General features: G+C 37.3%; 1 protein-coding gene across 3 annotated transcripts in view; it reads right to left on the reverse strand.

The window, feature by feature from the left end:
* Positions 1-15,515, reverse strand: part of IAR1 (ZIP metal ion transporter family) — a 316,822-nt gene that overhangs the window by 247,579 nt on the left and 53,728 nt on the right. For all 3 annotated transcript variants that reach the window (XM_089459678.1, XM_089459677.1, XM_089459676.1), the window contains exon 4: positions 6,811-6,862. In XM_089459678.1, the coding sequence (XP_089315804.1) occupies positions 6,811-6,862 (52 nt within the window). The remainder of the gene's footprint in view (positions 1-6,810; positions 6,863-15,515) is intronic.

Raw genomic sequence — 15,515 nt, forward strand, 5'->3', positions numbered from 1 at the left:
TTTTTTTTGTCAAGGGGAATCATTTGCAGGACACAAGGAAAGAAGAAGAAGACCCATTGATCTAGAAGGAGGGTTACTACATTGAAGAAGACCTCATCTTTAAGTGAAGAAGACCTCATCTTTAAGTTCTCATTGAAGAAAGAACAAAGTTCTGTTGGAAACTCTCTAGTGTACTTCATCATCTTGAAGAAGGAAGCAACAAAGAGTCTTGGAATCATCATTCACTCTATGAATCTGTTTGAAGACATCATTGTTGAAGGCATCCTAGAAGATATCATTCTAGGGCATCTTTTGAAGTCTCCTTATAGGTCTTGAAAGCATCAGATAGTTGGAGACATCATTAGAAGGAGGACTCTTGGTTGGCAAGTAGTATATTGTCTTCTATGTCTCAATCTACATATAACATGGCTACATTTTTCAAGGAAAGCAACAAGCTCATTGGATCAGCAAACTTCCTAGCATGGAAGAAGAGGATTGACTTGGCACTCACAGAGAATGAAGTCATGGAGTCTGCCTCGGAAGAAGTAGTTGTACTAGACAAAGAGAAGACTCAAGAGTTAGCAAAGTACAAGAAGGGAGAAGTAAGGGCACAAAGGATCATTGTTGAATCCATTAAAGATCATCTTGTTCCCTTTGTTGCTGATTTGAAGACATCAAAGGCTATGTATGATAAGTTGGTAAAGTTGTACTCTATAAGTACATCAAGTCAAAAGATTTCCTTGAGGAATCAACTATATAGAATAAGGAAATCAAAGGATGAAGACATGGCCACCTATCTAATGAAGATCTCACAAATAAGAGACTAGTTGCAAGGGCTTGGGGAGACTATTACAGACTCTGAGATGACTATCTGTGTACTAAATGCTTTGCCACCTGATTGGAGTAGTTTTGCAACTAGCATCTACTCAAAGAAAGATACCACACCTTTTGATGAATTGTGGGCTCAATGTATCTTGGAAGAATCCAAGATCAAGGCAAAAGATGACACTAAATCAAATGAAAGATCTCAAGCCTTCATTGCAAGAACCAAGAAGTTGAAGAAAGGGAAGTTTGGAAAGTCCAAGAAGAAGCCAAATATGTCCAAGATTCAATGCTATGGATGCAATGAGTATGGACACTTTAAGAGGGATTTTCCAAAACAATAAAGTGAACAACAAAAGGAAGGAAAGAAGTGAAGCTCACATAGTTGAAGAAAAGGGAGAACCTGAGAAGAAGCCAAAAGGAGAAGATCCCAAGGATCTTTATTATTGAATGAAGTCTCATCTTTGTCAGGTTCTTTATGAAATTTGTCTTTCTTTTATTAAGTAGAAAGTAGAGTAGCATGCATTATTGTATACTCTAGAAGAGTCTTGGTTTTGTAAAAGCATGGCATCATAGATAGAAGCACATGATAGTAGAACAATTAGAATCTACTTGTTTAATTTTCTTTGGGAAAAAGATCATCTGGTTTAAAGAGAATGAGAAAATTGGAACCATATTGCATATTATTGTTAATCCAAGCATTTTCTAACATCATGTTAAAGGTAGTAATTTTGCAAAAGGGGGGTCATCAAGATCCTAAGAATCATCATTTTGGAAGATTCTTGGAAGCAGCATTAGAAATAATATATATTCCACTAGTATGGAAACAATACTTCTGAAGGATGAAGGAATTCAGATGATCAAGTTGTAGTGTGAAGGGCATAACGAAAGTCTTTCAACTTCTGGAAAAGGAACCTATCTTCGACAAGTATAAGAAGCAAGCTCATTCAATAAAGAATGGCTAGATGATTGTATGAAAGCAAAGGTATGCATATTGTAAGTAACTCTTCTCTAAGGTAAGGTTCATATCTACAAGAATCTTGCATAAAGAGTTGGATGCATAAATGTGCTCGATAAGTCTTCCATATAGTTGCATGAAGTTTTAGAATTGCATGGCATAAATATAGTGAAATGGGTCAACATCAAGTATAGTCTCTGAAAGAAAGAAAGGAAGTTAATAATGACAACTCCAAGATATTGTAACTTGGTAATCAAGTTCGATGCATGGGCACTCAGGTTAAAATGAATGCATAAAAGGATTCTTACATAATGTAGAGATGGATCGTATGTAAGGATGTTGATCTCAAAGGACTCAAGTATCCAAATATTTTTGATGGAAGGGGCCATCATGATAAGGTAAGTTTGATATTTATATTTTGATATTGGTTATCTGGTTAACATATTGTTTTGCTACCTGGAAATATGCTACAAGAATACATGAAGACGCTTGAGGCAATTTCAATTGTTGGTATTGTACTCGATTCAAAGAACATATGGATTGAGTAAATGGTCTTGGCAATCCTTGAGGGTTATGTAGTCAAGGTGTTCACATCATCACCTTGAGATTGAAAGGTAGCAGTGTAGGGAGATAACCTAATGTTCATCAACAAAGATCACTTTCATGTTTAGAGGGAGCTATGACTAGCTTGAAGTTTGATAAGGCTCAATATAATGCCTTCATTGATGATGACTGGAGGAAAGTGATGTGCAAAATTGATGGCCTGAACCCTGTCACAAGATTAAAGGAAGAGGATGGCTCCATAATATCCAGGAAGGAAGAAGCTCAATATGATGAGATACAAAAAGGAAAGAGGGAGTCTTACAACTATCTCCATGAAGAACTGGTAGCTGATACACTTATGAAGACAAGCTAGAAAGCTTGTGGCTATGACTTCCCAATTGAAAGGAAGTCAGGAATCTCCTCTATATTTGAGAGGGATTAAAGGAGCCTCCTTGAATAGGAGAAAGGATCTATTCCCTAATAAAGAGGAAATGGGGATCTACTCTCTGGTTGAGAGGGAGTGATGATGGACATCACATTTGTATTCTCTCCTTCATGTGTCATGCACTTGACTAGGACTAACAGTCGTAAGTCTAAGTGAAGGCCATGGAGGGAGAATGAAGAATGGAGGATTGGATAAGCATCTGTGATTTCCTTGAGGATAGAAAATCCAAGATAGGAAGTGAACTGACACTATTTGAGGATTGGACAGGTCTCCAAGATAAGAGTGATTGAAGAGGACCAATATTCTTTGAGGGTCTCAAATCCAAGATAAGAATAGTCCTAAAAGGACATACCTAGTGAACATTCGGATGGGGTATGTACCTTGAAGAGGTAGTGTGGTATCTCATGTAAAGCCTCCCAACATTATTCTTTTGTAAGAAAGAGCTTGTCAAGTTAAGGCCTTACTATGTTGACAATGTTGGTCATGATGTTGATGCTTAAAGATGGCTTACCAATCCGACTCTTCTTATGAGAACTCTTCAGTTTGAGAATAATCATGTACCAAGTTGTACAATTATGAATACCTCCCTAGTTAAGAGGGAGTGTTGGAAAATGTAACTAGTTTCAGTCTTCATAATTGTCATTGTACTCATGTCAATATGTATATCTTATGTAATAAGCAAAAGAAGAAAGAAAAATTATTATTTTAAAGCATGGGTTTCATGCTTCTTTTGATTGGTCTTCTAGGTAAAGCATGTTCTTCATGCTTCTAGGGTTTTTCATGTCATAAGATTTATTGTCATGAGTCAAGAGAGTCAATGTCATGTATATAAGACCCATCTGGGCAAGATGTACCATGTAAAAGAATTTATTTTGAGTCAAGACAGTCAAAATAAGCCTCCTAGCACAGTCGGCCCTGCCAGAGAGACAAGTCGGCCCAAAGAGGGTTATTCGACCTCCACAAATGAGTATAAATAGAAGTTGCTCGACCTCATTTGGCAACCAATTCGATCTACAATCAAGAAGTTCAATCTGAGGTGCGAAATTCAAGAAGGAAGTCAAGAAAGGCAAGGAGAAAAGAAGTTGAAGCAAGAAGGAAGGAAAATCGAGTTTTTGATCAAGTTTTGCCCTAGTTTTCTCTCACACATGCGAAGATTCTGAGTTGTTGTAGGGGCCGAAGTTGCAGACCTACTGCAAGTCCGAAATATTGAAGCTGGGGGCCAAAATTCTGAGTTTGGTGCAGTTCTGGAAGGGTTTGACTCTTGTTGACTTGGCTTGACTTTGACCTAATGGAAGGGCTTCTTGGAGGGCTAACTTGGTGCTAGGAGGAGGTCTTGGTCTTAAGGTTTGGGTCTTGGTTTTCTCATTTGAAGCAGATTCTATAAGAAGAGAAGAGATTTTCTAGGTTTTCCCCTTGGAGGGGTTTTGCCCTGGCTTGGAGCCTAATTTTTGTGTCCATTATCTTTATTGTTTTTGTTTTTTATAATTGTTTGATGAAGAAGATCTAATAAAGAAACAAAAGAAGATAAATTAAGTTCAAAAGCAATTATTAAGGTTAAGGAGAAATTGAATTAATAGCTTCCCTACTGCATTCTCCAACACTTTGCTATTCCTTGGGTATGTGACAATCAGTGGATTGAATGAAGGAATTTGGTTTGAAATCAACATATTTTGAAGATTTGGTATATTGTTTTGTGGATCAGGTATGGCAAATGATTGCAGAGATTCGGGAATGTGATGTGGACTTGATGGGTTTGTCGTATTTGAAGAATCTTGTTGTTGAGTGGTTGCATTATTCTTTGACTGAAAGATCAGGTTTAACATACTCATCACTTGATTGTGATTACGATCAACCAAGTTTCACAGGTCTGCTTGTCCTTCTGAATGGCACTATAATTTTTCCTGAGTTGGTTCTCTAAACTCTCATGTTTCTCTTGTAGCTTCGTAACTTATCATCAGCCTGGTTGAACCTCTTCTCAAAATCTTCCAGTTTTTTTACTAAATTCGCTCATCGTCATTGTTCGAGTAACTAGTGATGTGTTTCGTTGCAATTTGACTGCTTCCTTATATATATATATATATATATATATATATATATATATATATAATATATATATATATAAGGAAGCAATCAAACTGGATATATATTTATTTATAAATATATATATATTTAATAAATATATATCCAGTTTGACTGCTTCCTTAATTATATATATAATTAACTATATAATTTTATTTATATATAACTTCATATATTAATTAAATAATTAAAAAAATTGGGTCGTTTTGCGGAGTGAGGTGTGCAGTGGTGGACGAGATGCTTTGTCAGCGATGTATGACAGCTGAAACAGGACACAGACAGTGGTTCTCAGAATGAATGGTGACAAGGAACATTGTGGTCAAAGAACAGAATGAGCACGAAAGCGGCCGCAGTGTGAATGGAAGTGCAATGAGGGTGATGATAACGAGGAATTGGACGACGGAACAGCGATGGACTAATGGAACAGGAGCACTGACAGGGTATTACAGCGGTGGCAGAGAAGACTAGGGCAGAACACAGTGGTTACGGACTATGGGTGGCTACAGTGTGTATGGCAGCTACGGGCGGTAAAACAGATTACAATGGTGGCGGAGACAACTAATGGCTACGATCAATGACAGTTGTTGTGGATGCGAAGCCGGCTCTGATACCAAATGAAGTGGAGACAAGTGGATCTTATATATATATATATATATATATATATATATATATATATATATATATGAATGATGATGTTTAAAATGAAGGCCTTTGGCTTAAATATGGCCTCGGGTGCCTTTACACGAGAGGTCATGATCTTTTGATTGTGCCCCCTCTACCTAATTAATCATGATTCATAATTAATATTCATTAAATTTGTGTACATAACAAAACTAGAAATGTTATTTAATCCAATGTTGCAAACATTGTGTCAACAAATAAACCACTGAGGGTCCAAAAAACAATTTATCTCCAATCGGCAATATCGAGGAAAATATGAAAAAATATCAAGAAATGTCAGCGAAACTTAAAAAATACAAAAATATTTCTTATAAACATCTAAAGAAACTCGCTTCCTCTAGCCCTATTATGGACAAATATAATAGCAACCCTTTGTTCTCCATCCCTAGCTTTCCCTCTTCAAACTAATCAAAAAAATCTTTAAAAAATCCAAAATCCTCTTGACTCAATCAATATTTTCCATTTTCAGGCAATATATTGCCAATATATCACGAAAGTTTTATAATATCATGATATACACAACCTGATATTTTCCAGTTGAAGTATCACCAAGCTGAGAGAATCACAATGTTGGCGATATATTGTTGATATTTGCAACACTAATCTAATCTGTGTGTATGTCATGTTGCTAGTACTTCAAGAAGATAGACCTAGATTGAAGGTAAATTGAGATGTAATAAATGAGTTGGAAAAGTAAACTTAAGTATGACCATTCATATAGCATTTACATAAAACACTCTGGTTTCCTAGAATAAAAGTAGTCAAACTTTTTCTCGAATGTTCTCAAGTAAATTGTCAAGTATTACTGATGTGACATTTGAGAAGGAAATTGGTTTGGGTATAACATGCACACGAGCTCCTGATAGCTATAAATCACTGGCTAATATACAAGATACAGTCTTTACAATGTACAAATGTAAAAAGCTGTAATCTCTTTTGGCACATAATGAATTGTCTTTCTACGTCATTTTTCTACTTGTTTACCTAGACATCTAGTCATTTTAAAGGGTTTGATTTTTGTAATAAAGGGAAACTTCAGTGTTTAGCCATACACAAAACAAAGTTGGGGATAATCTAAAATCCATGTAAAATCCAACGTTACCGAAAAAATATTTATTCATCAGCATCATTCCCTTATGGTTTATCTAGTCCCTAACTTCTCTAAGAGGACTAATTTTGATAAGAAATTGCAATGTTTACCTCCATTTAAAAGGAATGACAGAGCAATTCTAAAACAAAAGTTCTGATCTCAAATGTAGAGATGATATAGAAGATTGGCAATTAATAGTTAGAAGCATCATACCAAGAGCATGTGGTAGTTGGTGAAAGAAGGAATCCCCTAACATGGCTCCTGCCTATAAAAAGAAATCAAGAGGCAAGCTTTTAGTGTTCTTTTGCAATATGCATTTCCATTCAAACAGCAAAAACTTACAACTATTTACCAAAAAATACTTCCCTGAGAACAACACAAAAGCATGTTTTGATTTTTAAATAGAAGGATATACCTACAGCTCTTTGTTTGAACGTTCCCAGTAATAGAAAATATCCAAGTGAACAATAATATTTTATTTTATTTTTTGAACAAATGAGCATAATTCTAATTGTTAAAAAATCTTCATACAAGATATAACAACGGACTCTATGGAAAATTACTTCATGAATAGCTTTCAAGCAATTCAGCTAATTGTTAACTATGCTAAGTTGGCATAGAAAATTCTAATCTTTATGCATAAAATTCTAGTCAACATCCTTTAATGGAGATGACAACGAGTACCTTCTAGTAAAATGGATGTAGCTATGTACAAGTTTGCATTTCTGCTCCCTTAAAAATTAGTGACATTTCCATGTTCCTCTCTTTCCCCATAAAGTAGGCATTCAAAGATATTAGTAGATTAGGAAATGAAAGATCCATTCAAGACGAGAAAGCAGTAAGGCTACACTTTCTAGCAGTGCTCATGGAAATGCACACTAAATATTCAAAACCAATGTTTTAATCTCCCAAAAGCTTTATAAAAACTAATTTATGTAGGAAAGGAAGCCACAACTATAGCTGCACGCAAATCATGTTCTTCAACATGACATAAAAGTACTAATGCGCTTTAGCATATCGTCCTCAATGTCAAATTGTAATCACAATTGAAAGATAACCCTAGAACTAGACACATGTAACACCTAAGGAAAACTATCTACACAATGCTGGAACATGAAACAAAAGCATCTAACACACTTTAATGTATCCCACTCAATGTCAAGATAGTAGTGCAAAGTTGCAACCTAAAGATTGAGTCCACAACTAGATATATGTAAGACTACAGGAAACTATCTAACCAAAGCTTGAAAAGTATTAGAACAGAAATCTTATTCACATGTGTCAAACTTTTTATACACAATATAAAGACATTACAATCAACATCCTTTTGACGACAACATTTTTTTGATGATGACACCCTCCAAATAATGGCACTTATTCTCGAAGTAACAAACCCTTCCCATGACAATACTTTCATATGTGTTATATATATGTATGGATGTATGTATACCAATGTTTTAAAACTCAAACTCGAACATGGCCATGACTCAGACTAATTTCAATTTAATGACTCAATTTACTAAAAAATACATAAAGTATTTAAATATTAATGAAAAAAATATACAAAGTCTGCTTATGTATATACCATGCAATGCTGAATATATCAAAATGTCACTAAGTGCAATACATGTTAGTGTTTGTAGCCCAAATAGGTATTTCCATGAGGGTATCTACTTCTGGAAATCGTCATTAAAAGTATCCTATGCTTTTTCATAAGTTCATGTTATTAAGTAATTAATTAAGTGAATTTTAATTAATAAAGTGACTAAAGTCGGCCACTTAATAATTTAATTAAAAGAGAGCCATTAATCTCACAATTAGATCTCAACCATTGAAGATTAAGTTTTTGGCTCATAAAAAAAAAAAAAAAGAACAGAACATTCATTCATGTGAGTGAGAAAATCAGAGATAGATAGATTAGCCACTGGCGAGAGATTCAGCAGTCTTTCGGCAAGGAGAAGGCAGCCAGTTAGCAACAAGGACAGCCCCAGACAGCCCAGCAGAGCAGTATATATTGTAGTCCGTACATATCTCATACCATTATATGGATTTTGTACCGTCACACAAATTTGAAGTCAGGATGCCTTGATTTCCGTGCAAACTGTAATTTTCAGGTTTGTTGTTCGTTTGATTAATTCTCAGAGCCATTTTTCCTTGTGAGGGAGCTCTTGTAAGTTTTGAAGATAATTTTGAATGATGAACTGATCTAGAAGGGCAGAAATATTTGTGTATTGTGTGTGATTGCTTTTCTCATTTTCCGCTGCATGCAAAAGTTAATATTACCAGCAAGGTAACTAGATCTGATCTGTTTGCTTAGATCGTTGGTTTTAGGATATTTTAACATGGTATCAGAGCTCCAGCTCTGAGAGAAAAGCATATCTATAATTTTCAGGTTACTTCAGCGATAAGCTCAGGACAACCATGTCAATAACCAATGTGAAAGTTGAGGATCGACTTTATGGGGTTTCAAATTTCTTGCCATGGAAGCCAAGAATCTCAGTGATCTTGAAGGAGAAAGACTTGTGGGAAGTTGTGTCCAAACCTCCTCCAGCTCCAACACAGGCTTCAGGGAACACGCAGACACCAGCAGTAGTAGACCCTGTTGTGCAGGCAGCATGGGATAAGGACATAAAGGCACAAAGGGTGATCCCTGAAGCTATTAAGGATCATTTGATTCTGCATGTTGCAGAAAAGACAAAATCTAAGGAGATATTTGATGCCTTAGTATCGCTTTTTCAAAGTGATAACATGAGTCGGAAAGTGATTCTCAAAATTAACTCAGATAGAGCAAAACGAACCCCTCCAACAATGTAACCAGCTACCTTATGAGGATCACACAGATCCGTGACCAACTTGTAGCTATTGGAGAAGTTGTATTGGATGCAGAGCTAGTGAATGTTGCTTTGAATGGGTTCACCAAGGCTTGGGAACCATTCATCATGGGCATCTGTGCTCGAGAACATCTTCCCAATTGGGAGAGACTTTGGGATGACTACATCCAAGAGGAGACTCATAAAGAGTCCAAGACCAGCAAGCAGGGAGGAGGAGCAGCAGATGAAAACTTGGCCCTGGTCAGCAAGACAAAGAAGACCAAAGGGAAAGTTTCCATCAAGAAGGGTGATAGTCAGGGAGAGGGACAGCAATCCAGGCAGAAGAGAGATATGAGCAAAGATCAAATGCTATATCTGCCATAAGAATGGCCACTTTGCTTCTCAGTGTCCACAGAGGAAGAAGGGCAAGGGGAAGTTGCAAACAGTTGCAACGACAGCAGAGACACAATTGAGCGAGCTTGCTTCCAAGTTCGAGAGTGATTTTTCACTTGTGTCTTGCCTTTCTACTAGCACCATTGCTAGAAGCGCCTGGTACTTGGACAGTGGTGCCTCCTGCCACATGACAAAGGCTAAAGAGCTATTCAGTAGTTTTGCAGAGGATGACTCAAGAATCCATATTGAGCTTGGCGATGATGCCAAGTATGCAGTGAAGGGACAAGGGGCAATTCAGTTCCACCCTGAGTCCAGGAGGTACTCTATGTACTTGGCCTAAAGAAGAACCTTTTTTCCATCTCAGTCATGGAGGACAAAGGTTGTGAGGTTAACTTTAGGAGGGGGCAAGTGTTCATCTACCCAGAGGGAGCTAGTCCAAAGACTGTAGTGAGGATTGGTGTCCGAGTATGGGAGGGGAACCTATTAGTTTTTGTAGCATCGGACATGTGTTCTAGTCTCGACTTTGATCGGAGAGGCTAAGGAACACAAGATTTCCAGAACCCATAAAAAGTTTCGGGAGAAAACACCCAAAGACAATTCAATTCAATTAATTGATCAATAATTAAAAATTGCCTAAGTCTAACTTAGGGAAATCGATTATTTAAAGCGAATTAATTGAGAAAAGTGAGAATGTTCTAGAAACTCACACGGATTGAGTTTGAGATGATCTTAATCATTGATGGAGATCTAATCATGGTCGTTAGTTCACCAACGAGAGATTATATGAGCAATATGATAGAGATGAGAAGAACAAAAAAAAGAGACATCGAGCTAGTGGTTGATCTAGGCAGATCGAATTTCCCAAAGAGTAGAGATTCAGCTGAGAAGAGAATTCGAGCCAGAGATTAGTAGCAGAGAAAAATGAGCAGCAATAGAGATTCTGATGGAGGTTTCCAGTGTCGAAAGAGCCAGGAAGAGGAGGTTGAGATATTCCACAGGAGGTTGCGCATGGGCCTATGCAGTGCCTCAAGAAGGCAGTTCGATTAAACCAAACGAAAGGTCAATTCAGTTGCAGGAAGTCAGGATAATTTTCTAGAGGGCCGAAGAATCACTTCCAGAGGCAGCAACAAGCAGGATGTCTGATTCAGATGGAGTTTCGGGCAATGCAAGTTACAAGTTGTGTAAAGGCAGCGTAGAGGCCTGCGTAAACATATTTTGGGGCCAGTTTCAGAGAGCAAATTTTTTGCCAGATTGTTTGTGGAGAAGGGAAAAATTCCCTTAATAAGTTTGCCAGTGATTTCTCAAGAGAGGATTGCCAGATTAGCATCCAGATTTGTACTCATAATTTTTGCCACTGAAGAATAATAATAAAACCCTCATCTGTTGATCCGGTTTTCCCACATTGGGTTTTTCTGGGCACATTTTTCCAAAAAGAGCAATGTCATTTTTATTTTGTGTGTGTTGTATTTTCTCAGTTCCAATTTTTATTTTCCGCAATTTTTTATGGTGAAGAAATTATAGTGTGATTTATTCATTATTTTGTCATAACAAAATAAACTGCATAATTGATCAGTTAGAAGAATAAATTCTAGTTGCTGCTTTTTCAAGGAATTTTCACATGGTATCATAGTATTTTTTATTATATCAGGAGCTCGATAGAGAAGATGGAGAAATTCCGCTGTTTAGAGGGAGTCTGAGTGAAATTCTTCTGTATTTGCGCAGACGGCCAACCAAGAAGTTTGAATTGTTGGGTAGGAACTTCGATTTCCAGTTGCATGTGCAGGAAAAGTTCAAATAAACTAGTAGCAGTTCCAAGTTCCAACAGGCAGTGGTATTGCCGAGAAGCATTTCGATGAGTAGATCAGATATTTCATTGAGCATATCTCGACACAGTGATTTTGCAGAAGCAGTTCAGCGTTGGGCGGAAGAGAAAAAGCACACACAAAGGAGTTTCTCTAAGGCTTTCTAGATCCAGCTGGTGGGAGGAAATACGTGATTTACAATAGCAGAAGGCAACAGCAGAGCATATCTGCGCATTCCAAGGGGAGTGCAAGTAGCAGAGCAGTAGCCAAGCAGGAAATGGCCTCAACGGGACTACAAGATCAAGATAGGCTAGATGGAGCCTCTAATTATTGTATCTGGAAAGCCAGAATGTCTTTCCTGCTAGATGAGCATGGTCTAAAGACGTATGTAGAAAGAGTTATAGCCATACCTACAGACCAACAGCAGTTAGAGAATTATAATAAAGAGATGACAAAGGCAAAGAGGTTGAACCTCGATGGAGTTCAACATCATACAACGCCACACTTAGCGGCCAAGAATACGGCTAAATAAATGTGGGATGAAATTGCCACGCTTTTGCAGAATCCTTCCAAGAACTGGAAGATGTTCTTGAAAGAGAAATTGAGGACCACCAGGATGCATAAGGGTGATGGTGTTACTCCTTACCTCACTAGAATTCAGAATGTCTGAGATGAGCTTGCTGTAATTGGAGAGACACCTCTCGAGAGTGAGTTAGTGCATACAACTCTCAGTGGTTTCACCAAGGAGTGGGCAACTTTCGTCCAAGGTTTACTGAACGAGATCAATCGATTGTGGACTGATTTCACACATGAAGAAATGAGGCTTGCTTTGGTCGAGAGTAATATCAACAACAGCAGTAGCAAAGCACCGAAGAGTGTTAAGGATGAGGAGAATGTAGCCCTTGCATTGAAGGGCGGAGCAAAGAAAGGTCCCAATTAGGGACAAGGCTCACAAGGAGGAGAAAAGAAAAAGAAGGATATATCGAAGATCAAGGGCTTCACATGTGGTGAGTTTGGTCACTACAGTACCCAGTGTCCCAAGAAGAAGGACAAGAAGGAGAAGCACGAGCAGGTAGCAGCTTCGGCAAAGATCGATAATTTGTCCAGCAAGTTGGAGGACGAATTCGCTTTGTATGTAGTTATACATCCAGGAAGGAGGTGGGGAGATCTTGAGCTCTATAGTTGCAAAGATTTGGGCAGGATCCCTATAGGGGCCCATAGTATTCAATAGCAGATGGATCAATGTCAATTGGAGCAGTCAAATCTTGAGGGACAATTGCAGTACTAGAAGCAGTCAAATGTTGAGGGGCACAGAGCAGTTGCAGAGCAGACTGATACTCAATAGACAGTGCAGTGGCTAGTCGAAGTCAGAGACTCAAGAGACAGTTGTAGAGTCAATACAGAAACATAGTTGATTTAGAGTTTATTTCTCAAACGCAGCAGCAATAGTAGCAACAGTAGCACGAGATCAACGGTAGGGCAGAGCAGTGTTGGCAGTAGTACAGGGTAGTACAGTGCAACGTCAACAGCAGCGCAGATGCAGTATGTTTCAGCTACAGAGTTGGCAGGTGAATCAGAGTATGCACATTGGTTGATTGTCATAATTGTCAGACATCAGCAGCGTGGGGGAAGATTTTATGGGAACTCGCTAAGAGGGAGTGTTGGTTTTTGTAGCATCAGACAAGTGTCACAGGTGTTTAAGTCTCGACTTTGGTTAGAGAGGCTAAGGAACACAAGATCTCCAGAACCCAGAAAAGTTTCAGTAGAAAACACCCAAAGACAATTCAATTAAATTAGTTGATCAATAATTAAAAATTGTCTAAGTCTAACTTAGGGAAATCGATTAATTAAAGGAAATTAATTGAGAAAAGTGAGAATGCTCTAAAAACTCACACAGATTGAGTTTGAGATGATCTTAGTTGTTGATGGAGATCTAATCATGGTCGTTGGTTCACCAATGAAAGATTATAAGAGCAAGGCGATGGGGATGGAGAAGAACATAAAAAAATACCTCTTCCAAGTCATGATCTTTTCAGAATCATCCATAAAATTTATGTGTACTAGATCTAGGTGTAGTTCTACAACTTTTTGCCAGGTAATTCTTATTCTAATCCAACAAGGTGCTTGCTTTCAAAAATCAAAAGTGAACTTCAAAATAGAATTACCTCTTTATGATGGCCCTTCGTCATAACATCTACTTCTGCAACATCAACATCCTTGCAAATTGTACGAATCCATCTTCAAGACATTCACTACCAAAGTTTTCCTTCTTTGTCAGGGTCTTCATAACTTCTTTCATGAAGATGTCATAGCTAATCCTTAACATCAAATGTTGATTATCTATATCATCTATGTAGTTGTATTCTCACGAACTCTTCTTTCAACTTCTTCACATACTACTTCTTTTAGCATCTTTATACATGGTTCCTTCTTTATTAGAAACCTTATGGCCCACCTCCTTATATTCTTCAGGAGGTCATATAGTATGTTGATTCCATCATGCCTTTATGTAGTATGCTAAACTTATGCCTTCAAGTTTTCTTCATATGGAAGAGTTCTTTCTTCTTCAATCATGCTCATGAGATAGAGCATTCTAACCATTCTATCTGCAATTAAGTGATGACATGACTTTATCTATCTATTAAAAGTTACCAAATATATGCATACCTTTTCCTTCATGTGGTCATCTAGACTTCCTTTAGCAGCTTCCTTTTCCTTGCTTGAAGATGGAAAAATACTTCAATTAAATTATCATGTTGCACGTTTTTGTCATCATACCTTCATCCTTCCAAACTGTGGATCCCACACTAGGTGGAATGTAGACTATCTATGTAACACTTGCTTCTTTCAAGTAGAGGTGAACCTTTCCAACAAAGATTTGAATGGAGGATCTTGATGATCCTTTTCTGCAAATGCTTTTTCTTGATGATGATAAGGTGTAATGAGATCTTATCTTCCAATCTTGCTAGATGACATGCTTCAACCATGCAAATTTCTACTTTTGTTATCCTTTTATGCTTTTAATGTGATGTTGTCCCAATACTAGTACAATGCATCATATCTTTACTGCAATGCTTTCTACCATGACTTGTTGTCTTCAAAATAAACTTAATGTATGAGAGACCTTTAATAGTAGAGGTCTTTCACTTCTTCCTTTTTTGTTTTCTTCTCTTCCAGTTCTTCTACTTCTTCGATCACATGGGCTTCACTTCTTTCTTTCCTTTTCTTGTTGCCCTTCTTGAGTTTAGGACAATTCCTCTTGTAGTGCCCATATTCATTACATTCATAACACTGAATCTTAGACATGTCAACTTTCTTTTGAAATCTCTTTCGAGGCTCAAACTTTCCAAATTTTCCTTTCTTCCTTGACATAGCTGCAAATGCTTGAGATTGCTCATTAGATTCAACGTCATTCTTTGCTTTTAATCTGGTTTCTTCAATCTTACATAATGCCCATAGATCATTGAATGGTGTAGCTTCCTTCTTTGCATAAATGCTTGATAGGAAGTTGCCCCATTCATTTGGTACTGCATTGAGTACACAAGTGGTCATGTCTGGATCTAACATTGTTTCTCCTAGCTCTTGTAGTTGATCTTTAATTTGAGATATCTTCATGAGATATGAAGCTACCCCTTTTTATTTTGGTACTTTCATTTTGTATAATTAGATTCTTAAGGATATTATTTCCCCAACTGTCCTTACAGAGTATAGTGAAGAAATTTCAACCCCCATTCCGGTTATCAGTTTTCCTTATCACTCCATGCATTTAGTTTTAAATCCAAGCATGATAAAAATTCTAAAATCTGGAAATGACAATATTTTCTGAAAACACAAATTTAGAGATTTCACAACTGCTGAAATTGCAACAATAAAAACACAGCAAAAATATGACAGCCACACACATAAAATAACA

Source organism: Pinus tabuliformis, chromosome 7 (genome assembly GCF_031772625.1).
Source record: "Pinus tabuliformis cultivar Carrire ecotype Pingquan chromosome 7, CPIR1, whole genome shotgun sequence".
Taxonomy (NCBI): Eukaryota; Viridiplantae; Streptophyta; class Pinopsida; order Pinales; family Pinaceae; genus Pinus; species Pinus tabuliformis.